The 26,006-nt window shown below is 46.1% G+C and overlaps 1 protein-coding gene and 1 non-coding gene across 2 annotated transcripts; both read left to right on the top strand.

Moving 5' to 3' along the window:
• Positions 1 to 3,348: 3,348 nt before the first annotated feature.
• On the top strand, positions 3,349 to 7,636 carry LOC115641798 (zinc finger protein 850-like; the record flags this gene model as incomplete). Its single annotated transcript, XM_030545193.1, has 2 exons — positions 3,349 to 4,567; positions 4,736 to 7,636. Coding segments are annotated over 2 exons (1,902 nt in total), but the record flags the coding sequence as incomplete, so codon positions are not given.
• A 16,772-nt stretch (positions 7,637 to 24,408) lies between these two features.
• Positions 24,409 to 24,481, top strand: TRNAV-AAC. The gene has a single exon. It is a non-coding gene; the product is annotated as a tRNA-Val (tRNA).
• Positions 24,482 to 26,006: the final 1,525 nt, after the last annotated feature.

Below are 26,006 nucleotides of genomic sequence, written 5' to 3'. Positions count from 1 at the left end.
CCTGCAAACCGTAGGGAAGGAGACCTGCTTGTTCGGGGAATGCGATAGCAAACCGGGGAAGGAGACCAGCTTCGCCGCGGTTTGCTCTCGCGTTCCCGGAACCACCCAGCAAACCTCAGGGAAGGAGACCTGCTTGCTCGGGGTTCGGGGAACGCGAGAGCAAGCTGGGGAAGGAGACCAGCTTGATTACCAGAGGCTTCCTCAGATATGCTGGGATATCTGCTTATTCCACGGAGGTCAAGAAAAGCGCTGGTAAGTGTCTATACTTGATTACCAGCGCTGGATCACCAGCGCTGGATCCTCTACACCCGGGACAAAACGGGAGTACGGCCAGCGCTGCAAACAGGGAGTTGCAGCGCTGGTGGTGCCCTGCAGATGTGTACACCTCCTAAGTTGCAGCGCTGTAACTCCCTCACCAGCGCTGCAACTTTCTGATGTAGACAAGCCCTCAGACAACTGATCAGAGTTATTCAACATTCCGACATTGTTACAAACTGGACTTTCAAGAGGATACAATTTCTGCTGCTGTTCTCTTGATTTTTTTGACTTGGAGCTGGAGTCCGACCGTCTCCTTCTCAGCAGCCAGAAGCTCCAGATGCCCCTTACGTGCTTTTTCTTCTCTCTTAGGAGCTTCTTTCTTTCTCTTCTCAGCCTCTTTCTTTCTTTCTCTTAGCAGCCTCTTTTTTTAGCTGGGCCAAGGCTTGCTTCTCTTTCATTTGAATTTCTGCCAGTTTTTGCTCATGTTCAAACTGCAGGCTGTCCATCAGGGCTTGCAGTTTCATTGCTTTTGCTGATGCTTTCTGGCTCATTGGTCACTGATCTTTAACCAACCAAACTCTCAATCCCAAATTTCAAATTTGGATAGCATGGGATTCTGACCTAAAGCTTAATTGACCTGGTTCTGTGGATCCTAGCACGGCTACGCCACTGTGATAATGCGGTTCTGGCGGGACCCAACTGAGAGTGCCTATTCAGGACCAATTGCTTAAACAGGACAGTTACAGCCCAAGGCTGGGGTTTTTCCACCTCTAAGGCAAACCAAACCAGCCAGAGAAAGAGGACTTTGGTTTCACCCCACTGGCTAACCACAAGTCACACAAGCAATTTCCTTAGACACTCCAGTCTCCCAGTATCACCACCAGTGCCACTTGTCCTGGGGATGAATGGTTATGAAAACCAACACCCCAATAAAAGAAAACGGTTCTCTCGATACAAAGAATCAAGCCCCAGACCCAAGTCAATATAAAAATCAGATCTTACCCACAAATCACACTGTTGCCAATCCTTTAGAATCTAAAATCAAAAGGTTTATTCATAAAAGGAAAAAGATAGAAATGAGAGCTAGAATTGGTTAAATGGAATCAGTTACATACAGGAATGGCAAAGTTCTTAGTTCAGGCTTGTAGCAGTGATGGAGTAAAGTGCAGGTTCAAATCAAGTCTCTGGAGTACATCCCCCCCTGGGATGGGTCATCGGTCCTTTGTTCAGAGCTTCAGTTTGTAGCAAAGTCCCTCCAGAGGTAAGAAGCAGGATTGAAGACAAGATGGAGATGAGGCCTCAGCCTTTTATAGGCTTTTCCAGGTGAAAGAACACTTCTTTCTTCTTACTGTGAAAAATTACAGCAAAATGGAGTCTGGAGTCACACGGGCAAGTCCCTGCATACTTTGCTGAGTTACAAGGCATATCTGCCTTCTCTCAATGGGTCAGTTGTGTAGCTGATGGTCCTTAATGGGCCATCAAGCAGGCTAGGCAGAGCTAACACCAACTTGTCTGGGATGTCTTCCAGAAACACAGCATAAGTTTGAAATACAGACAATACAGAGCCAATACTCATAACTTTAACTACAAAATGACACATACGCACAGACAGCATAATCAGCAACCCATAACCTGGTCTTAGACACTTTATATAACCCCCTTCACATAAGATTTGGTGCCACTACAGGTCCTTTGTTGCAACCATGTTCTATATTGTCCCAGATTATATTAATAACGTCACACACAGGTTGACTGTGATTTTGATTCTTTGTTTTTATAACTCTGTAACTAGCTAAGTGATAAAAATACACCTAAGTTCTTAAATAATAGGCTTTACAGGCAGGCCTGAATATCTATATTCTAACCGTGGGTTCTGTCCCTTCTTCCATTCTGTGTCTGTCTTGTCTGTTTAGATTGTAAATTCTTCAGGGCATTGCCCAGCTACTATTCTCATTTGTGCTTTGCCTAGCACAGTGGGGCTCCAGTATTAGTTGGTCCTTAGGCACTAAAGTAATGAATATGATTCATAATAATAACTTCCCTGTCACTTTGAGCCAAAGAAGCTGTCCTTAGGATGTTACTGCTTAAAAATGAGCTGGGGATAAAACCATGGAATATTCTTGGAATATTGAGCTGGGGATAAAACCATGGAATATCCCACAAACTCCACTGACTTCCCTTGCTTTCTTTTCCTGGTGTAGGGTTTCCAGTTACCAAACCTGATGTGATCTCACAGCTGGAACTAGGGGAAGAGCCGTGGGTCCCAGACCTCCAGGGCTTTGAGAAAGAAGTGCTCCCGAGAGCTGCCTGCACAGGTGAGGAATTGGTTAAACCAACTTAAAAACTGTTTGGGAATGCAGGAAACATTTGGGATGCCCTATAAAGACCCTGTGAGGTCTCCAAGTTCAGGATTGTTCCATGTAGATGTGGAATCATTATTGCAGATGTCACTCATGGCTTCCCTCCTATTCTGACTGACAATTGGCAGCAGGTCCCTTCCCGATCTCGCTTTCCCCTGAGTGTTCCGGTGAGATACGGACCAAAACTGATCCATTTCTCTCTCATCTGTGGAAGGGTTTGGGAAAATCAACTCCTAATATTCTCTCTCATCTGTGGAAAGGTTTGGGAAAATCAACTCCTGATAGGTTTGATCTCTCCCACACACTTTTTGGTTTGTTCATCCCTTTGTCCATTCCTCTCTCTGAAATTTCCTTCCTTTCTGGTGCAGGTAGTGATCTATGTCTGGATTGGCTCTGTCTCCCATCAGGTGATGGAACTGTGAGTCAGAATGAGGAGGAGAAACCCCATCAGGAAGATGCTGAGCAAGTAAAACCACATGGAACATTAGCAGGAAGAGTGAAAGGGAATGTTTCCGGGAGTTGTGCACTCCGAGAAAAAGCAAAAGTCTGTAAATCTGAGGAGAAGCCAGAGGAAAACTTTAGTAGCCACTCAGACCTTATAACATGCAACAGAATCAACTTGGAAGAGACACGCTACATATGCCATGAGTGCGGGAAGAGCTTTAGTCGGAGCTCTACCCTGATCACACATTGTAGAATTCACACAGGAGAGAAGGCCTACACATGCTCTGAGTGTGGGAAAAGCTTCAATCGAGGCTTAGACCTTATCACACATAGGACAATCCATGTGGGTGAGAAACCTTATGGATGCTCTGAGTGTGGGAAATGTTTCATTCATCGTTCAGGCCTCATCTTACATCAGAGAATCCATACAGGGGAGACGCCCTACACATGCGCTGAGTGTGGGAAAAGCTTCCGTTGCAGCTCACACCTTTTCCGACATCAGAGAATCCACACAGGGGAGAAGCCCTACACATGCACTGAGTGCGGGAAAAGCTTCAATCGGAGCTCCAACCTTATCACACATCGTAGAATCCACACAGGGGAGACACCATACATGTGCTCTGAGTGCGGGAAAAGCTTCAGTCGGCGCTCACACCTTTTCAGACATGAGAGAATCCACACAGGAGAGATGCCCTACACGTGCTCTGAGTGCGGAAAAAGCTTCAATCAGAGCTCTGCCCTGATCACACATCGTAGGATCCACACAGGAGAGATGCCCTACACATGTTCTGAGTGCGGGAAAAGCGTCAGTCACATCTCTGCCCTCATCATACATCAGAGAATCCACACCGGGGAGAAGCCCTACGCATGCACTGTGTGTGGGAAAAGATTTAGTCGGAACTCACACCTTATCAGACATCAGAGAATCCACACTGGGGAGAAGCCCTACACGTGCACAGAGTGTGGGAAAAGCTTCAGTCAGAGATCCAGCCTTATCACACATTGTAGAATCCACACAGGAGAGACACCCTACATGTGCACAGAGTGTGGGAAAAGCTTCAGTCATTGCTCTGCTCTTACCACACATTGTAGAAGCCACACAGGAGAAAGGCCCTACACATGCTCTGAGTGTGGGAAAAGCTTCAATCAGAGCTCACACCTTATCACGCATGGGAGAATCCACTGTGGTGAGAAACCTTATGGATGCTCTGAGTGTGGGAAATGTTTCATTCATCGTTCAGACCTCATCTTACATCAGAGAATCCACACAGGGGAGATGCCCAATACATGCCCTGAGTGCGGGAAAAACTTCACTTGCAGCTCACAGCTTTTCAGACATCAGAGAATCCACACTGAGGAGAAGCCGTACAAATGCACTGAGTGTGGGAAAAGCTTTAGTCGGAACTCACACCTTATCAGACATCAAAGAATCCATACTGGGGAGAAGCCTTACACATGCACTGAGTGTGGGAAAAGCTTCAATCAGAGCTCCAACCTTATCACACATCGTACAAGCCACACAGGGAAGACACAGTACACATGCTCTGAGTGCGGGAAAAAGTTCAGTCAGAGCTCTGCCCTGATCACACATCATAGAATTCACACAGGAGAGATGCCCTACACATGTTCTGAGTGTGGGAAAAGTGTCAGTCACATCTCTGCCCTCATCACACATCAGAGAATCCACACCGGGGAGAAGCCCTACACATGCACTGTGTGTGGGAAAAGATTTAGTCGGAACTCACACCTTATCAGGCATCAGAGAATCCACACTGGGGAGAAGCCCTACACGTGCACTGTGTGTGGGAAAAGGTTTAGTCGAAACTCACACCTTATCAGACATCAGAGAATCCACACTGGGGAGAAGCCCTACACATGCACAGAGTGTGGGAAAAGCTTCAATCGGAGCTCCAGCCTTATCATGCATTATACAGTCCACACAGGGGAGACACCGTACACATGCTCTGAGTGCGGGAAAAGCTTCAATCAGAGCTCTGCCCTGATCACACATCATAGAATCCACACAGGAGAGATGCCCTACACATGTTCTGAGTGCGGGAAAAGTGTCAGTCACATCTCTGCCCTCATCACACATCAGAGAATCCACACTGGGGAGAAGCCCTACGCATGCACTGTGTGTGGGAAAAGGTTTAGTCGGAACTCACACCTTATCAGGCATCAGAGAATCCACACTGGGGAGAAGCCCTACACGTGCACAGAGTGTGGGAAAAGCTTCAATCAGAGCTCCAACCTTATCACACATCAGCGAACCCACAATGGGCGACACCATACACGTGCTCTGAGTGTGGGAAAAGCTTCAAGCACAGCTCAAACATCGTCTCACATGGGAGAGTAACCCAACACATGCACTGAGTGCAGGAAAACCTTCAGTCAGTGCTCAGGCCTTATTAGACATCAGAAAATCCACATGAGAATTGTAATAAATCCCTTGACTAGGGCTGGCCAAGAAATTTTTTTAAAAAATCACATATGCTAATTCCCACATAGTGATTTTTGCACCATCTTCACCATGGTCTCTCAGCTCTGCCAGATAAGTTGCCTGCTTCTACCTTTTTCAGCTCACCCTTCTTTGGGGTCAGTCTTATGATCTCTTCTATCAAGTCCTTTCCTTTTGAGGCATAGGAGTGTGTGTCCCTCTAGCCAGGAATATTCATCACCTCCAGGTGGAGGAGAGAGAGATTTGATCCCAACAAGGTGCACTGAGGCAAAAACTACCTGTGCCTTACATCCACTAGGACTGTACATGGCGTTGGCTGCTCAAGTTAGTGATCTTGGTGTAAAAAGTTGTGCAGATGCAGCCCAGGTGCAGTGGTTGGCATTAGCTTTCCTCTTGTCTTGACCTAAACTCCATCACTTCCTAGTCTAAACAAACCCTGAGCATCATGGTTATACTGTTCCCCCATTTCAAAGCAATTGTTAGTCATCGAGTTCTCCCTTGGGGAACAAATTGTTTCATTCCCAGTTGCTCTGATGTTGCTTCAGATTGTGCTGGGGAGCAGATATTTTTGCTGCTATTTTCCTCACTTAAAATATATTGAACTATAAGAAAGAGCAGGAACAGGGCAGGGATAGGGAAAAACATCATTTCACCCACTGTAACAACAGACATAGTTAGGGTAAGTCAGAGGGATTCCCTTATTCCTCATCACCATCCCAACCCCTTGTTGTTCAATTGGTTAGGTCAATATCTTCTCTAAAAGGTTGGGAAGAGGATTCCCTAGTAAATGACTTGTAACTCAGCAAAATACCCATGCATTGGGCTCCCAAAGCAGTTGTGGCCCAGGCCCTGCAGGAGGTCGCTCTGAAGATATCTCCTTCCTAATCAGATGCATGTTGCCTATTTGGGAAATGCAATCCCTATCTAGGTAGAGGTGGAGGGAAAGTGGATGTGATGTTTCTGTTCAGCTCACCCTAGGAGATGCTGCAAGTGTGTAGAAAATGGAATCTGTGACTGTGATATAGCTGCAGAAAGATACCTATTTTTAATAGATACCTGACATTTGTTGTCTAGCAGGGATTCTAAACCATATCTGAATTTAGTCCGTAATTTAAATCTGTAGTACCAGATTAAAGAAATCAAAGGGCATATTTGGGGGAGTTATACTTCGCTGTTGCTGCTGCTGTGTTGTGTGCTTGGTGAAGAATTCTACGCCAGAGACTTGGAGTAATTTTATACTTAAGGTCAAAGATTTGATAAGGACTCAAGTAGAAATTGCAGGTACTTAGTGGTTGATTTTCACCCCAGATATGGAAGCTATGGTGACCTGTGGCTCAGGTAAACTATTTTTTGAACCCTGCTTCCTAGTTAAGTGGCATTGATCACACTCCTAAAAGACACCATGATGAAATTGGGAACAACTGTATTTTACCATTTGGCTCCAAAGTTAGATAAAGCATAGAGAGAAGCAACTGATTCCTTCAGAGCCATCCCATGCTTATGGGTCCCAATCTGGCTGCCTTGTTGGACAAGAAGCACTTCCATGCTGGACAAATGATGGTAGCCAATGGGGGATGTTAGAAGAAGGAGCAGGCTGACCCAGAGGCGGATTTGAGTGGATGGGCTTCTTTATTGCAGTACTTGTTCCCCTGGACCCAGTTGTCCAGTAAGCACTGAATTAGTTCAGCACACTTTTTTTAGGTTAGTATGTACATGCCTACATTCATTACAACACCCCAAAAATCCTTATTAAGTAATAGAAACACTCACTGTTAGTAAATCCACCTCTATCTATTGCTCATAGCATTACACATGCTTTTACCTTGAAAATACATTTTTTTGCAACATTTTGTTGCCATAATTCTTTCTCTTCAGCAATTTCCAGGTGAGAGAAGGGGCTGTGAACAGTTCTCGAGGGATGCAGGGGAAGGAGCTCAGCCCAGGCTGGTTCATGTAGCTGGGAAAGGGAGGGAGGGGAAGATAACATTCCTTTTACTTTCTTCTACACAAAGGGCATTTTTCTGCAGCTGCATCTTTAGGAGCAACAGAGAAGGGAAGTGTTATAAACAGATAAGTAAGAGTTAATAGAACAGAAGTACTTCATATCTCTTTTGCCTGTAAAGGGTTAACAAAATCAGTGAGCCTGGCTGTCACCTGACCAGAGGACCACTCAGGGGACAGGATACTTTCAAATCTTGAGGGAGGGAAGTTTTTGGGCTGGTCTACACTACGGGGGGAAATCGATCTTAGATACGCAACTTCAGCTACATGAATAACGTAGCTGAAGTCGAATATCTAAGATCCAATTAGTCACTCGTCCTCACCGCGTGGGATCAATGTCCGCAGCTCCCACTGTCGATTCCGCAACTCCTTTGGGGTTGGTGGAGTTCCGGAATAGATATAAGCGCGCTCAGGGATCGATATATCGTGTCTAGATGAGACACGATATATCGATCCCGAGCAATCGATTTTAACCCACCGATACGCCGGGTAGTCTAGAGGTAGCCTCAGTGTGTGCTGTTAGTGTTTGGTGGTTGTTCACTCTGCGGGCTCAGAGGGGCTAGATGTGCAACCAGGTTTCTCTCCGATACAGGCTCTTATAAGTTCAGAAGAGTGAGTGCTAGGTAGATAAAGCGAGTTAGGCTTATGTTTTGTTTTTTTAATTTGCAAATGTGTATTTGACTGGAAGGAGTTCAAATGTGTATTTGGCTAGAAGGAGTTCAAATTTGCATTTTGCTGAAAGGATTTTAATTTGTACTTGTATACTTAGGCTGGGACACTGGTATTCCCAGTATCTATGGCTGAAAGACCCTGTAACATACTCCATCTTAAATTTACAAAGATAATTTTTACTGTTTTTCTTTATTTAATTAAAAGCTTTTCTTGTTTAAGAACCTGATTGTTTTTTTATTCTGGTGAGACGCCAGGGGACTGGGTCTGGATCCACCAGGGAATTGGTGGGGAGAAAGGAGGGAAGAGGGAGAGAGAGAGGTTAATTTTCTCTCTGTGTTAGGATTACTTTCTCTCTCGGAGAGTCTGGGAGGGGGAGAGAGAAGGCTGGGGGAAGGTGGATTTTCCTCTCTGTGTTAAGATTCAAGGAGTTTGAATCACAGTGATCTTCCAGGGTAACCCAGGCAGGGGAAGCCTGGGAGAGGCAATGGTGAGGGAAAGGATTTACTTTCCTTGTGTTAAGATCCAGAGGATCTGGGTCTTGTGGGTCCCTGGGCAAGGTTTTGTGGGGACCAGATTGTACCAGGCACTGGAATTCCTGGCTGGTGGCAGCGCCACAAGTACTAAGCTGGTAATTGAGCATAGATGAATTCATGCTGGTACCCCATCTTTTGGACGCTAAGGTTCAGAGTGGGGAATTATACAATGACATGGTGTGCAGCGTGTGGGATAGATAGATAGATAGATAGATAGAAGTCAAAAAGCCAGTGAGGTTTTTATTTCTCTTCCTGCTAGCTATCTGCAGGCAGACTGAGGTTTGAGTTTAGAAGCAAAAGCCAGTAGGATTTTTTTTTCTCTTTCCCTGCTAGCTGTGTGTAAAGCAGGCTAGAGGAGATTGTTTTAAAAGCAAAGGTCTGCAAGATTTTTTTGGTCTCTCTCTTCTGAGTACTCTGAAGGCAAAGGCCTTAGGGTTTAACAAGGATCTTTGTTAAACAAAGGGACTCCATTTGTGAGTCACCATACACCAGCAAAACACATTTGCAAATGAATGTTTTTTTTTTCTTTCTAACTCTGTCGGGAATAGCTAGATAGGAGTTAAAAAAAGACTCTGTTGCGGAGCAACCCCAAGGAGACAACAGAGAAGCAGCATTTCAGGCAGTAAACACCAGAGGGCGCCCCAACACAAGAAAGCAGAAACCATGACTACCAAGGACACCCTAAAACAGGAATGGGCAAGACTGGATGCAGAGGGACAAATCAAAGATGCAGACCACAGGCGAGACATAGAAAAGAAACAACAAGAACTAGAAATAAAACAAAAAGAGATGGAACTGAGAGAAAGAGAAAGAGAGGCAGCCCACAAAAGAGAACAAGAAGACAAAGAGGCAGCCCACAGAAGACAGACAGAACTCCAGAGGGAAGCCCACTAGCAGGCCCTCGAATTAGAACAGGCTAAGCAGAAGAACACAGCCAATCCTAGCAATCCTTTGCCAGTTATTATTCCACATCTCAAGAAATTTCCCACCTACAAGGCAGGTGATGACACTGAGACCTTCCTAGAAAATTTTGAAAGGACCTGCCATGGGTACAGCATCGAAGATCAGTACATGATAGAGCTGAGGCCACGGCTCAGTGGACCCCTAGCAGAGGTGGCAGCTGAAATGCCTAAGAAGAACATGAATGATTATAAACTTTTTCAAACCAAGGCCAGAATCAGAATGGGGCTAACACCTGAGCATACCCGTCGGAGGTTCAGAGCCCTAAGGTGGAAACCAGATGTGTCATTCACCCGACACGCCTACCACATTGGAAAGAATTATAATGCCTGGATATCAGGAGCCAATGTTAAATCTCTGGACGACATGCACCTCCTAATACAATTGGAGCAGTTCTTAGAGGGTGTTCCAGAGGAAATAGAAAGGTACATCCTAGATGGGAAGCCCAAAACTGTCACCGAGGTGGGGGAGATTGGAGCCAGATGGGTGGAAGTGGCAGAAAAGAAAAAAGCTACTATCAAGGGGAGTGAATATTACAGGGGGCACACCTACAATAAACCCTATACCCGAGCGCAACCCAAGACCCCACCTACAACCCAAGGAAAGCCACCGACTCCCTACTCTCTCACCTCACCAATCTCCAGTAACCCACCTCGGCCCAGTGACCAGTCAGCTGGGCGATGCTTCAAGTGTAATGAACTGGGACATATAAAGGCCAACTGCCCCAAGAACCCCAACCGAGTGCAGTTCATTATATCTTCATCACTCCAAAGATCCCCAGGCCCAGATGCCTCTCAAATACCCTCGGAGCAAAGGGAAATTTTGAGAGTGGGCGGAAAGAAGGTTATCGTGTGGAGAGACACGGGGGCACAAGTGTCAGCTATCCACCAATCCTTAGTGGACCCCAAATTCATCAACCCAAAGGCCCAAGTGACAATTTACCCCTTCATGTCACAAGCCGTAGACTTGCCTACAGCTAAACTGCCTGTACAGTATAAAGGCTGGTCAGGAATATGGACATTTGCAGTCTACGACAATTATCACATCCCCATGCTACTGGGGGAAGACTTGGCCAACCAGGTGAAGTGGGGCAAGTGGGTGGGAATGGTTACACGCAGCCAAGCCAGGCAGCCTTCCAGACCCATCCCTGTTCCTGAGCCATCCACAGGGTCCCCGTCTGTGTTAGCAGAGACCCAGACAGAGGTAGTGGACCCGGATCACCTGCCAACGACTGCAACAGCCACAGTACTTCCAGTCCCAGGCCCGGACCTGGAAACGCAACCAGCACCAGAACCATTGCCAGCACTGACGCCAGTGCTTGCAAATGCATCTTCAAGCCCAACGCCAGAGAGCGCCAGCGAGCCTGAACTGACAAAAGCAGCAGACAACCATACCCAAGAGGCTCAACCGGAGCCTGAAATACCACCTGATGCACCAGCGGGGAGCGGTTCACCATCCACGAAAACAACCCCATCACATACATCGCTTCCAGAGGGACCAAGTCCACAGTCTAAGGAAGAACTGGTGTCTCCAGCCTCCAGGAAACAGTTCCAGACTGAGCAGGAAGCAGATGACAACCTTCAGAAAGCTTGGGCGGCGGCACGGCGCACCCCACCACCTCTCAACTCTTCTAACCGGTCCCGGTTTGTTATAGAACAAGGGCTTTTATATAAGGAGGCTCTTTCTGGTGGACACCGGGAAGACTGGCATCCACAAAAACAGTTGGTGGTTCCAACTAAATACCGGGGGAAGCTCTTAAGCTTGGCCCATGATCATCCCAGTGGCCATGCTGGGGTGAACAGAACCAAAGACAGGTTGGGGAAGTCCTTCCACTGGGAGGGGATGGGCAAGGATGTTGCCAAGTATGTCCGGTCTTGTGAGGTGTGCCAAAGAGTGGGAAAGCCCCAAAACCAGGTCAAGGCCCATCTCCAGTCACTCCTCATAATAGAGGTCCCATTTCAGTGAGTAGCTGTGGATATTCTGGGTCCTTTCCCAAAAAAGACCCCCAGAGGAAAGCAGTACATACTGACTTTCGTGGACTTTGCTACCTGATGGCCGGAAGCAGTAGCTCTAGGCAACACCAGGACTAAAACTGTGTATCAGGCCCTAACAGACATTTTTGCCAGGGTAGGTTGGCACTCCGACATCCTTACTGATTCAGGGACTAATTTCCTGGCTGGGACCATGAAAGAACTGTGGGAGACTCATGGGGTGAATCACTTAGTTGCCACCCCATGCCACCATCAAACCAATGGCCTGGTGGAAAGGTTTAATGCAACTTTGGGGGCCATGATAAGTAAATTCGTGAATGAACACTCCAGTGACTGGGACCTAGTGTTGAAGCAGTTGCTCTTTCCCTACAGGGCTGTACCACATCCCAGTTTAGGGTTTTCACCGTCTGAGCTTGTGTATGGCCACAAGGTTAAAGGGCCATTACAGTTGGTGAAGCAGCAATGGGAGGGGTTTACACCCACTCCAGGAACTAACATTCTGGACTTTGTAAGCAACCTACAAAACACCCTCCAACACTCTTTAGCCCTTGCTAGAGAAAACCTAGGGGATGCTCAGAAAGAGCAAAAGTCCTGGTATGATAGACATACCAGAGAGCGTTCCTTCAAGGTAGGAGACCAGGTTATGGTCTTGAAGGCACAACAGGCCCATAAGATGGAAGCATCATGGGAAGGGCCATTCACGGTCCAAGAGCCGCCTAGGAGCTGTTAACTACCTCATAGCATTTCCCAATTCCTTCCTAAAGCCCAGAGTGTACCACGTTAATTCTCTCAAGCCCATTTATTCTAGAGACTTACAAGTTTGTCAGTTTACAGCCCAGGGAGGAGATAATGCTGAGTGGCCTGACGATGTCTACGATGAAGGGAAAAGTGACAGTGGCGTGGAAGAGGTGAACCTCTCCGCAACCCGGGAACATCTGCAGCGGCAACAGATCAAGGAGTTGATGCACTCTCCCATGAAAGTTTCCCAGAATCAACTGGTTAAAAATTGTTCTTACAATGTGAAGAATCTTGTAGTTTTACATAGTAGTATATGTAAGGGTGCATGTGTTTATTGATCTGTTTATTCTAGAGTTCTAGGGAGAAATCACTGCCAGTGTGGTTCCACACTGTCAGCGATTTGGGGGGCATGTCATAAACATATAAGTATAAGTTAATAAAACAGAAGTACTTCATATCTCTTTTGCCTGTAAAGAGTTAACAAAATCAGTGAGCCTGGCTGTCACCTGACCAGAGGACCAATCAGGGGACAGGATACTTTCAAATCTTGAGAGAGGGAAGTTGTTGTGTGTGCTGTTAGTATTCAGTTGTTGTTCACTCTCAGGGCTCAGAGGGACCAGATGTGCAACCAAGTTTCTCTCCAATCTCTCCGATACAGGCTCTTATAAGTTCAGAATAATGAGTACTAGGTAGATAAAGCAAGTTAGGCTTGTGTTTGTTTTTTTTTATTTGCAAATGTGTATTTGGCTGGAAGGAGTTCAAATTTGTATTTGGCTGGGAGGAGTTCAAATTTGTATTTTGCTGAAAGGATTTTAATTTGTACTTGTATACTTAGGCTGGGACACTGGTATTCCTAGTGTCTATAGCTGAAAGACACTGTAACATATTCTATTTTAAATTTAGAAAGATAATTTTTACTGTTTTTCTTTCTTTAATTAAAAGCTTTTCTTGTTTAAGAACCTGATTGTTTTTTTTTTATTCTGGTGAGGCCCCAGGAAACTGGGTCTGGATCCACCAGGGAATTGGTGGGGAGAAAGGAGGGAATGGGGGAGAGAAGTTAATTTTCTCTCTGTGTTAGGATTACTTTCTCTCTCAGGGAGAGTCTGGGAGGGGGAGAGAGAAGGAGGGGGGAAGGTGGATTTTCTTCTCTGTTTTAAGATTCAAGGAGTTTGAATCACCGTGATCTTCCAGGGTAACCCAGGGAGGGGAAGCCTGGGAGAGGCAATGATAAGGGAAAGGGTTTACTTTCCTTGTGTTAAGATCCAGAGGGTCTGGGTCTTGGGGGTCCCTGGGCAAGGTTTTGGGGATTCCAGAGTGTACCAGGCACTGGAATTCCTGGTTGGTGGCAGTGAAGCAAGTACTAAGCTGGTAATTGAGCTCAGAGGAATTCATGCTGGTACCCCATCTTTTGGACGCTAAGGTTCAGAGTGGGGAATTATACCATGACAGGAAGAATCTGGCAACTTACATTTTAAACAAAGAAATACTGAAAAATTTGCACCTTATATATTAGAAATGAGAATATTGCCTACATATTCCTTTGTCCACTAATTCCATGTGAGCACATTAGCAGCTTATTGTTATACTTAACCCTAAAATATCCCAATGAGGGAATGTATCAGATTCCAAGTTCAGACTGCAGGATACATGAATGCTGAGTCTCGACTCTGTGGTTTGGTCTCTTAGTTTTGTTCTTGAGTCTTATGCGTTTGTATCACTTCTCCGCCTCTTGCTACTCTGAAAGATTAGAAAGTGTGAAAATAGAGCACAGGTCGGTTTTCTCATGACACAACCATCCCGTGTAGGTGAGACCCCTTCCACCCACACTCATGGGAGAAGTTCCAGGGAGAAATGAACTCACAGAAATGGAAAACTCCTAGGTTACTGTAGAATGTGACTTCACACAAAGCTCATTGGGTGGAAATGGAAATTGAGAGAAAACTGCCCTATAGGTCTATATTTTGTTATTGTTGAATACGTTGGTACCAGCACCAAAGAAATTAAACATGAATTAGTGTAATTTAAGAGACTGATTCTGTGATAACTTTCAATGTTCCAATATAATTCAGGTTTTCTTCTAGCTCTCTCCCTACCCGCTTCTGCTATCTAGGAAATGTTGACTAATCCTTCAGTTAAAACCTCACTCCAAAGGAATTAGAGTGGGGGAATAGGTGAGAGAAATAGCATGTATGAGAATAGAGACCCAGTATAGACTCTGGGTCTCTATTTTGATCAATCTTCAAATAAATCTGTTAGGAGGAAAATTACTTGAGACAAGATGTGTAACCTTTTACCCAGTTAGAAGATAACAGCCACAGAGTTCCCTAGGTCTCTTGTTTGCAAAGCAAAGATGTCACACCAGGCAGGAGATGTCAAAATCTACAATGCTGATGGATGTGTGATGGGAGCTTTTCTGGGTTGGTTTTTTTGTTTTGTTTTTGGGTTTTTAATTTAATGTAATTTTTGTTTTGTTTTTGCAACCAGTTATTTTTATACATGGCGAGGCCCCTTTTCCTTTTGAGCACAACTGTTTAATCCTCAGGCCTGGCTCTAAGAACAGGAGTACTTCTGGCACATTAGAGACTAACAAATTTTTATTTGAGCAGAATCTTTCGTGAGCTACAGCTCACTTCTTCAGATGCACAGAATGGAACATATAGCGAGGAGATATATATACATACTGAACATGAGAAGGTGGAAGTAGCCATATCAACTCTAAGAGGCTAATTGATTAAGATGAGCTATAATCAGCAGGAGAAAAAAACACTTCTGTGGTGATAATCAAGGTGGGCCATTGCAGACAGTTGACAACAGATGTGAGGATATTTAACATGGGGAAATAGATTCAATCTGTGTAATGACTCAGCCATTCCCAGTCTCTGTTCAAACCTAAATTAATGGTATCTAGTTTGCATATTAATTCAAGTTCAGCAGTTTCTCATTGGAGTCTGTTTTTGAAGCTTTTCTGTGCAAAATTGTCACCTTTAAGTCTGTTACTGAGTGACCAGAGAGGCTGAAGTGTTCTTCTACTGGTTTTTGAATGTTATGATTCCTGGTGTCAGATTTGTGTCCATTTATTCTTTTGCATAGAGACTGACTGGTTTGGCCAATATACATGGCAGAGGGGCAATGCTGTTTTGCCAATATACATGGGAGAGGGGCATTGCTGGCACATGATGGCATATATCACATTGGTAGATGTGCAGGTGAACGAGCCCCTGATGGTGTGGCTGATGTGATTAGCTCCTATGATGGTGTCACTGGAATAGATATGTGGAAAGAGTTGGCATCGGGCTTTGTTGCAACAATAGGTTCCTGGGTTAGTGTTTTTGTTGTGTGGTGTGTGGTTGCTGCTGAGTATTTGCTTCAGGTTGGTTCCCTGGCCCCTCGCCCCTGTGCTATGCTTCTGAGACCTGGCCTCATAGTACTGTGTTATGCAATAAATATCATGTTTAACTTTCCAAACCAGCTGGGCCCTGGAGACTATTTGCAGGTGGCTGTTCCCTGTGTAGATTGCAGTGATCTCTGGTATGTCCTCATGGGGAACCAGTTCACAAAAAAGAGGCAGGAGCTGGTCCCAGTGCATCCTCCATCCGTTGTGCGGACAGAAAATTGCCTCCAGGCCAAGGCCCAGCTGCAAACCACAGGCTGAATTACAGGGTGCCTTGGAAGCCCACTGCACAATGCTGTGCCCACAAATTCATACCCCACCCACAGGTGAACGTCCACAGAATCTGAGTAAGAGTCATGAGGAAGGAAGCAAACAAGGTTAAAACCTGTGGTGCTTATGGCCCATCACATGCATTGGCCTCCCCTCAGGCACAGGACTTATAGGCCCTTCTGTCAGTTGGTGTTGGCAGCAGCAAGGGCTGGGTTCAATGTCTAGGGGAGGACAGCAGCAGAAGAGAGAATCCCAAGAGAGGAAGCAGCTGGAAGGAAGCAATGAGTGCAGCTTGAAACCAACCAGCTGATGGTCACAGGAGTCCTGAAATGACAGGTGTAGGTCCCAGGGTGTAATGATCAGCAGGACTCTGACATCTGAGTTCAAATCCCAATGGGACCTCTTGGTCCTGTGCTGGTTTGCTGTAAAGCCTTGGAGCTCAGTGTGCTTGATTTCCCTGTTCCTAGGTGCACCAGGGTGAGGTTTTTCCTTCCTGCTGGGTGACTGATGCCCACAAGAGCTTCGGCTTTGGTCTGGCTGGTTCACCAGGCTGGCTGCTATAGGTTGGGGCACTAGAATTTAAGTCTGGTGAGAGATTCATGTGGGTTGACCTGATGGTTGTGTTTCTTGATAGTTCAGCTGATGCCCACAATTTGGTCCTTGTATCTGCAGATGTCATGTGCTTCCTCCTGCCCACACGGCATCTAAGGGAAGGGAAGACAAAGGAGAGATAGAGGAAAAAGTGAAACAAAAAGGACAAATTGTAATGTCCCCAGTGATTCTAAGGGACAAAATCCAGGTGCACAATAAAATTCTGCCTCCTTAAGCTCGTGTTTTCCATGCCTAGAATTCAACTGTCACCAGATGGATCAGACTGAACAGGTTTCAAACCTTGAGGAGGCTCTTCCCTTCTAAACAGGGGCGTCTGTTTTCTAGTAAAATCACTAAAAGGGAAGGAGAAAACTCGAAAGAGGTTCCTCCTGGCACTCACGTAGGTGAACCCAAACACACTCTGTCCTCAAAGAGAGACCTGGAGAAGAAGACTTGCTGAAGCAAAGCCACAGGGGTCTCTGAAGTTTCCCTGGCCCCTCGCCCCATCCTGCCTGGCTGATGTCAGCATCTCTCTATTAGATCACCACCTCCCCACCACCTTTGTCCAATAGTCTCAAGTCCTGAAAAAGGCCTTTGTGATGTCAGTGCCACTCCCCTCCCTTGCTGTGCTAATGTCCTGCCCCTGGCCAGGCACTTTGGAGCTTTGAGCTACTCCCTGTGGGTCACTCCACTCAAGAAACATTCGTTCTAGGAAGCAAGCCGGCTAGACAGTAAAACATCAGACACTGCTCCTAATACTACACTCACTTTTTTAGAAATTGACTTTATGGCCAGAAGAGACCATTAGAGCATCTAATCTGACCTCCTGCATATCACAGGCCTCCTATATAACATAAGTTGAGCTCTTTCAGTAACTCACTAGAAGACATTTTTCTCCAGCCCTCAGAACATTTAGTGGCTCTTTGCTGCCCCAGATCCAATTTCACAACATCTTTTTCAAACGAGGACACCAAAACTGGAGGCTATTCCAATATCAGTCTCACTGATGCCATGTCACTTCCTGTGACATTGACAAAATCTGTAACTTTATAGATCACCGTTGCGACCACTGTTCTATATTTGCAGCAAATATAGTAGAAAGGTTGTCGTGTAAGGGATCTATGGAGAGGTTCCGATTGGCTGATTATAATTATGGTATCTCTAGACATGTATCATTTTTGAAGTGGGTCTTATGATGAGTAGGGATAGCTCAGTGGTTTGAGCATTGCTCTGCTAAAGCCATGGTTGTGAGTTTAATCCTTGAGAGGGCCATTTAAGGAACTGGGGTAAAAAACTGTCTGGGGATTGGTTCTGATTTGAGCAGAAGGTTGGACTAAATGATCTTCTGAGATCCCTTCCAACCTTAATCTTATATTTTATTTTTTTAATATTGGCTGTATGCTGCCTGCATTTCAAACCTGTGCTATGCTTCTGAGAACACCCCAGACAAATTGGTTTCAGCTCTGCCTAGCCTGCTTGATGGCCCATTAAGGACCATCAGCTATACAATCGACCCATTGAGAGAAGGCAGATACGCCTTGTGACTCAGCAAGGTATGCAGCGATCTGCCTATGGACAGAACTCTTAAGGTTTTTCTATGCCACGTGCTGGATAGAGTGTCCTTTTGACAAAGAAAGCAAAGACCACATGGCAAGAGACTATTAAAGGCTGAGGTCTCGTCTCCAGTCCTGCTTCATACCTCTGGAGGGACTTTGCTACAAACTGACTCTCTGAACAAAGCACTGAATGAGCCATCCCAGCTGTGGATGGACTCCAGAGACTTGATTTGAACCTGCAGTTTATTCCATCACTGCTACAAGCCTGACCCTTACTGTATGTGAAGGGTTAAAATCCATGTGCATTTTGCATAACAACCTGGTGTATGGATTGTTCCATCTCTTTTCCAGACCCAAAGTCCAGAGTGTGATCAAGAGACCAGAGGTCTAGCAAATCGTGATCAGCTAAGAGAAAGCTGGAGTAAACAGAAAGCCTTGCTTGCTAAGATAGGCCTGGTCAGCAAATTGCCAGGTGTTGGAGCTAAGAACTAAATCATTGTGTCTTATTCAGAGTTGCAGATTGAACAAAAAATCCCTGTTCCTATTGTGTTCGTCTCTTCTTCCGACAGATCCAACCTTGAGTTTATAAAAAGTTGGCACATGTCAGTGTAAGATATGGCATCCTTCCACCTCCCTTCCAGGGACCAATGCCTTGCCTTTAGACACACACAAAACAATCTTTATTGCCATACACTTTCACTGTTTCTTTGCTTTAACCCCTGGGAATGTACCTGTTAGACAATCAAAAGATTTGCTCCATTCCTATGGACCTCAAATCAGAATTCAATGTATACATTTTATACTAGTAACATTTTATCAAAGTATTCATTAAATGTTAACTTGCTAACTTGAGACCTTGAGCAGAGACATTATGTGACCTGTTAACAACTGGCCGATGTGCTTACCTTGACTTGCTGCAAAACCTATCCCGGGGTGTGGAACTGCCTACCCCGTCACTTTTCCCCGCCCATGGAAAATCTATATATTTTATTGTAATCGATTGACAGTGTCTCTGAGTCTAATAAGCAAAGTGACACTCCGCCGGCCCTGTGTGTAATAAACTCCTATGCTTGACCTGTACATGGTGTGGATTTATGTCCTTCTCTGTTGAAGCTAGTAGTTCATAAATCACAATAGCTTTACAAGTCACTGTGTCTGTCTTCAGTATAAATTACCATCAAGTTTATCATAAAAGTCAATCAAAGTTGATAAGTTGTTATATAAGGTTAGAGGTAGATTAAGGTTAGTAAAATATAGTTAATCAATGTATTAGAATTACATATAGAATTGTATTTGTTGGGGGTGGTTACAGTACATGTATCGTTGCTGGGCAATCAGTAATAGAAGCGTTGCAAGTGCTTGTGACTATTTTCAAAACTATTTACCTTTTATATGTGCACTTTTAGGAATAGGCAGTTAATGCATAATATTACTTGGACTTGTGCTTGTCTCCAGTATAACTTGCCATTTGTATTAATCCTCACTCAGTGCTGGACTTTCATTCTGTTTTTCTTCTTCTGTCTGTGTTGCCTTTATAGTCGTAAGTCATTAAAAACCTTTCTTGAGGAATAATTAGTTGTTTAGTTTTTCTTTTGCAGACACTACTCAACCTCATTGTATCTGTGTTGGGTGATGGGAAGCAGCAATCACCCAGAGCCCCATTAGGGCCCTGACATGAGCCTCCCTAGGGCTCTGACGTGAGCCTCCTCCTGCCATTAATCTCCACAGCCACATTCTACACATGGGCATAGTGACCTCCCTGGGGATCTTGACAGCTTTAGCCAGCTTCTTGGTGGCTATTTTCCTGCTCACAGCCACTGTCTTCTTCTTATGCCTTGTCCTGGGGGCCCAGCTGCTGGTTGAATGTGAAGGAGCTAAAATTCTGGTGATGTTAGCCTGCACCAAGTGGCCTTTGCTCATCAGATTCCTGAACCCGCACTGGATGTGGTTCTTGTTCTGTACAGCACAGCCCCTGGAGAAGAGGGATCTGCAAATGTACATTCATATGATCCCTTTGTTTAATTGATGAAATCATAAAGTAGACACTTAGAGGATTGGAACTGATTTCAGCTGAGAGACAGCTTAGCTGGGTTTTTAATGCATTTGGACAGTAAAATGTTGGCTGTTTACATTCATTTCAGTATAGTGCAGCTCCTGAACACAATGGAGAATGGAAATTAAAATGTTTTCCTATTTTTTTTTAAATGAAGAAAGAAGGCTATAAGTGGGCAGTTGGGTTTAAACCAAGAACCATTAGAGCTGCAGTCAAGCACTCTGCCACTGAGCTATACCCCCCCAACAACAGGAGCATGGAATTGTGATCTCCAGGACTTTGAAGGACAGACCCTGCTTCATCGAGCTCCTTTGCCATTCCCAGACCACAGGTGGTTTTAAAAATGGGGTTTGATTAACCTTCTTAACTGTGGTAAACACCACAGCTTGCACACCCACCGATATAGCTTCTCCCACTGACATAGTTGCCACCTCATGGGGAAGTGGATTAACTACACCCACAGGAAAACTCTCTCCCCTCAGCATAGAGCAGTGGTTCTCAAACTGTGAGTCAGGACCCCAAAGTGGATCGTGACCCTGTTTTAATGGGGTCTCTAGGGCTGGTGTTAGACTTCTTGGGGTCTGAGGCTGAAACCAAAAGTCTGAGCCACACCATCCAGGGCTGAATCCCTCAAGCTTTGGTTTTTCCCTCCCCTTACTGGGACAGAGCTCAGGTTTTGGCTCCCCACCAGTGTGGAGGGGTTTGGTGCTTGATCCCTCTTTCCAGAGCCATGTAATAAGTTTTTTTTTTGGCAGAAGGGGGTTGCAGTGAAAGGAAGTTTGAGAAACCCTGGCATAGAGAATCTCCATTACTGAGCTGCAGCAGCATAGACTCAATGTTTGAAATGTTGACTTGTCCTTAGCCTCTGAATACATCTCGACTTGGCTCCTTGTGGCAGATCAGACACTGAAAGTACAGCCATGGAGACACCACACGCCAGCCTTGCCTAGCTGGCATGAATCAAACCTTCACAGAAAAACCACTATGGTGTCATTGGCCAGTTCCCTAAGCCCTCAGTCACAACCGCTTAACACAGAGGCTTTTCTGCACTCTGGTTCTGTTCTCACTGAAGGGTCATTTCCAATTGTTCGCTCAGACCAGCTTCCCCAGCACACTCACTGCTGTGCAGCTCTGTATGTGTGGCCATGGCTGAACAGCAAGAATTTCTGCCCATTTCCCTATTGGCTGGAGCATGATTAGAGTGTGTTTGTGGTTAATGATGTCGCTGTAGATTGTTCATTCCCTGCCTTGGCAATTCAGACAGTCCCTTTTCCCATCGTATCGCCAGCACCTCTGTGAGGCCAATAACAGGGGCAGGTTTTCTCTGGGCACTGAGATTTTTCAGGGAGTTGGTGGCTCCTTTCTTTCCTCACCCTGGAGTAAACTCAGCTTTTTATTCCATCCTTGATGACTCATGGAATAGCATCAACAGCATGAAGAGGAGAAGGAATATCTCATTGCCAGGGGAGGAAGGTGGACACATCCCTTCTGTCTGACCATTGCCATTGCAGGAGAGAAGGTTTCAATGGAATCGAATGCCCTGGCTCAGACAAGAGACACAGGGAGGTTTTGCTGTTCATGGATCTGTACAAAGGAAATTGTTTCTCTGTATGAAAATGAGGAGGGATATGAAATGCCCACATTGTGGTGCCTAAGGCAGAAGGGACCCCATAGGATTAGAATAGGATAAGTTTTCAAGCAGCATGTTTCTTACTTTGCCCATCTGTCAATTTTGATTATTATCGATGGAAATATTTTGCCATTGGGTTGTGTGTTTACACAGAAATTGACATTTACCAACAAATACGTAATTCTTCCAAGCCTGCTAGTTTGCCTGTGGTAAGTTTAGAAGGACAGAGTCGCTCTTTCCAGCCCCGGGCTTTCCATGCTGCCCACTTCCCACACAGCTGGAATCCTTCCCTGATCTTCCCTCAGACCTCTGCCCTCCACCCTCACTTCTAGGGTCCCTTCCAACACTGTCCAATTCCCCTGCTGGCAGGATCCCTTCCCATTCCTTTCATTTCCTGCCTCCCCTCTGAGCAAAAGATCTGTGTTGCTCCCACACTGGGGAGTGAACCCGGGCTGCCTGAGCAAAGACCAGGAATGCTGGCCACTAGACCCTACAGGTCTTGCATAGTCAATAGCACATTTACTCATTCACTAACAGATTTACACATTCACATTCATTAACATTTAAAAGTAACCATTCAAAAAAACTTCAAAAACAGACTTCAGAGAGACATTGCAGTTTCAATTTATTTGCAAACTTAACGCCATCAATTTGGGCTTGAACAGAGACTGAGAGAAGCTGGCTCACTACAAAAACAATTTTCCCTCTCTTGGTATTGACACCTCCCCATCAATTATTGGGCGTGGACCACATCCACCTTGACTGAATTGGCCTTCAACACCGGTTCTCCCCGTGTAAGGTAACTCCCATCATGTCATGTTCCAATATATATTTATGCCTGTATCTGCAATTTTCACTCCATGCATCTGAAGAAATGGGCTTTTTACCCACAAATGCTTATGTCCAAACAAATCTGTTAGTCCTTAAGGTGCCACTGGACTCCTCATTGTTTTCGTGAAATAAAAGCAAAATGCATTCTAAGCTGATATTAACCCTTTCAATGTCCTTACAAACTTAGATGCTTCTCACCACAGGCTGACTGGTTGCTTTTCAGCCAGGCTCTCCCCTTTGAACAGTGCTTCAGTTGCTTGGTGTAGTAGATGTAGGTGGCAAAGAGAGATAAAGCATGGCAAATAACTCTCCTTTTATCATGTCCTTTCTTCCCCATTGGCTTTGCCCCCTCGAGTCAGGGGAGCATCACTGCATCTCTCCAAGCAAGGTTGAACAATTCCCATCGTGTGGCCTCATGCAGCTGAGCCATTGCATTGTAGCTCCCTTGCTGGACAGTGGCTGTTGACGGGTTGTTTGACACCCTGTCCGGGTGTTGGTTACTTTCCTTGCTGTTGCCACCAAGGAGCTAATATCTGGCTAATTCCCCCAACTTACAGCATAGTAACAACCATACTGCACAATTCTCATAACTTCATATACATTAATGGTATACATCTATAGGTAGAGAAATGACTTTCAGCAGATAACCTTTCCCCCGATATCTTACAAGTCATGCTTTATATGTAAGATCACGATTATATGAAAATGAGCACTATGGGGGTTACAGCACGCTCCCCCAAAGGTATAGAATGTCACACTGAGATTCTATTTTCATTTGTTCTGTAACAGCATTAGAGAGATCCAATGACCGGCCAATGACATTTTCAAGTGCTAAAATGGCAAGCAATGTTGGTCTCTCATTGGCCAGTGTCGATTGAAGATATGGTTTAATGAGCTGGAGCTTCAAGGCTAGGGTGGCTCTGTCCACTGCCTTCCGTTGTGCTAGTGGGCACCAAGTCCCTGACAGTCGATATGTGAAGCCGGGAGAAGAGAGTGGAGTGGCAACTGGTGGCAGGATTTTGCCACCAGAGTCTAGCTGCCCAACTTCCTCCTCACACCACTGGGCCCCTGTTGCCGTCAGGAAACCCAGGAACTAAGGCAGAAATAGGGTGAGGAAGCAAGTAAAGCTGAACAAGGAAGGCAAAAGTTAATCTTGCCTTCATGGGCCACTCATAATAATGTCCTTTTTCTGTGCCACAGCTGACAAAAACACCCCAGACAGAAAAGCACTAGGCCAAAAAGAAACCTAGCAGCTGCTGAAGTAGTTCAGTTGGGAAAGCACTAGACTAAAGGTCCCCCATTCACTCTCAGGCTTTGGCAGACTTTCGTCTATCACCCTTTGTGCAGGAGTGGGCTGTTTTCTGAAAGTGCAGCAGTGCCTTTAACTGCCACAAGTCCCTCATTTCAGGCTATGCAGCAGGAAAAGACAGCATGGGCTTCTATACCAAGTTGGCCCACCTGACCTTTCATTCTTCTCTTGCTCTTTGTCAACAAGGGGAAGAAAAAGAAGCTCTCCCTCAAGTTGGAGTCACAAGGGTGATGAAAGGACAACTTTCTGAGCCCCAGCTCCAGTCCTCTGCTCTACCAGCTGACCTATTGAAGGGTTGGCACCACTTTCTCTAGGTTTGCCCATCGATGTGTGCCAGGGCAAGCCCCAACCAAGTGGATGGAGTTTCTGTAGTGTAGTGGTTATCATATTTACCTAACATGCAAAAAGTCCCTGGTTCAAAACCAGGCAGAAACAGGGTGGCTTCCTTTCCCCAGATCCCCTTGCTGTCTGGGAAAAGGCTCCTCCTTCAGCTATTGGCCTATCCCTGGGGTAAATCCAACTCCTGCATGACAGAGGGTGCTGACGTCAGTGGACAAAGCACCTTGATGTCAGTCTGGAGAGCCTAGAGTAGTTAGCCGCATCACCTTTTGGAGGCTTGTGGCTTGGCCTCCTCTGCCCTTGGAGATTGGCCTATGGAGGCTGTCACTTCCTGCTGGCCTCCTTTGTGTGACTTGCCAAAGGAGGAAGTGATGCAGGAATAGGGCAAAAGAGGAAAGTCAAGCTGAGGAAGTCAGGGAAGAAGCTGTGCAGCTAAGTGGGGTTAGTAGAGCACCACCATTCGTTCTGCCACAGCCTGGGGAGGTGCAGTTGGCTGCTGCGAAGTAGAATTCTGTCCCTGCCTCTTGGCTTCTCAGGGATGGCTACTTGCAGAACAGGAGAGGAAGGGGGGTTCTGGGTGGAAGGAAAAGAAGCAATGGTGAAGTTGAGTGGGATCCTTTCTGGCTGAGATGGTAGGCTGTGGTGGGTTTGGGAGTTGCCTGTAAGCCAAAAGTGGCCTTGGTGCAGTGAAAACCGCTGCTCAATTCTGGCCGACCTGGAGGCACCATGGACTGCTTGGGAGTGGGGGTGGGGCGCTGACTGTGAGCAAATGGGATCCAGGAAGCCCCAGCCTGCCCCTCCAGGGGCCCAGTTTTCTTCTTCTCTCCTGCTATGGGGAGCCCGACCTTAAGCCTGCCCAGCATATGCTGCAGCTCAAGCATTAAGCCTTCCTGTGTGGCCTGTGCTGGAGCTGACTCTGGACCCCTGTGGGCCACTGTTGGGGAAAATTGCGACTGCAAATAATTCTGGCCACAAGATCAACGTGTTGGGTCAAATGGGGCAAGGTGGAGGCCTGGTGACTTAGTCTGCGGGGCCAGCAGTTCAAACCATTTTCCCGCATGTGGGGGAGGCAGCCACTGTGGTTTGCCCTTCCTGCTCCCTGCACTGCTGCACCCTAAAATCCCTGTCAACTGGCAAGATGAGCCGGGAGCCTGGAGAGAGGAGGCAAAGGGATGGCCCGAGCCCCCTCTGGCACTGCCACCGCCCCAGACAGCCCATGGAGACCTGATACATCCCCAAGCGACACATGGAGACATGCCAGCAGTGCTAAGGCAGCTCCTTGCCTACTCTGTCCCCATCTCTCCGTGCCCCTCCCACTGCGCTGCTCCTGGAAGTGCCTGGCATATTCCTGTGGCCCTGAGTGCAAACTCCACATCTGCCCTACCCCGGATCCCACCGCCTAGGAGCCACTGCCGGAGGGGAGTGGGTACCAGCCACTGTGGGAGCCACATTGTCCGAGGTAAGCAGCACTCCCGCCAACCACCTCCTGCACCCTTACCCCTGCCCCAGTGCAGAGGCTTTCTGAGTCTTGAACAAACACTTTCAAGGATTGACCAAGAACTTCCTTTCTGTTTATGAGAGATACAAAAAAGGGAGCTCAACAGACAAATTTCGTTCGCAA

Source organism: Gopherus evgoodei, unplaced genomic scaffold, assembly GCF_007399415.2.
Source record: "Gopherus evgoodei ecotype Sinaloan lineage unplaced genomic scaffold, rGopEvg1_v1.p scaffold_35_arrow_ctg1, whole genome shotgun sequence".
Classification (NCBI taxonomy): domain Eukaryota; kingdom Metazoa; phylum Chordata; order Testudines; family Testudinidae; genus Gopherus; species Gopherus evgoodei.
This window is presented reverse-complemented; position numbering and strand designations above follow the sequence as displayed.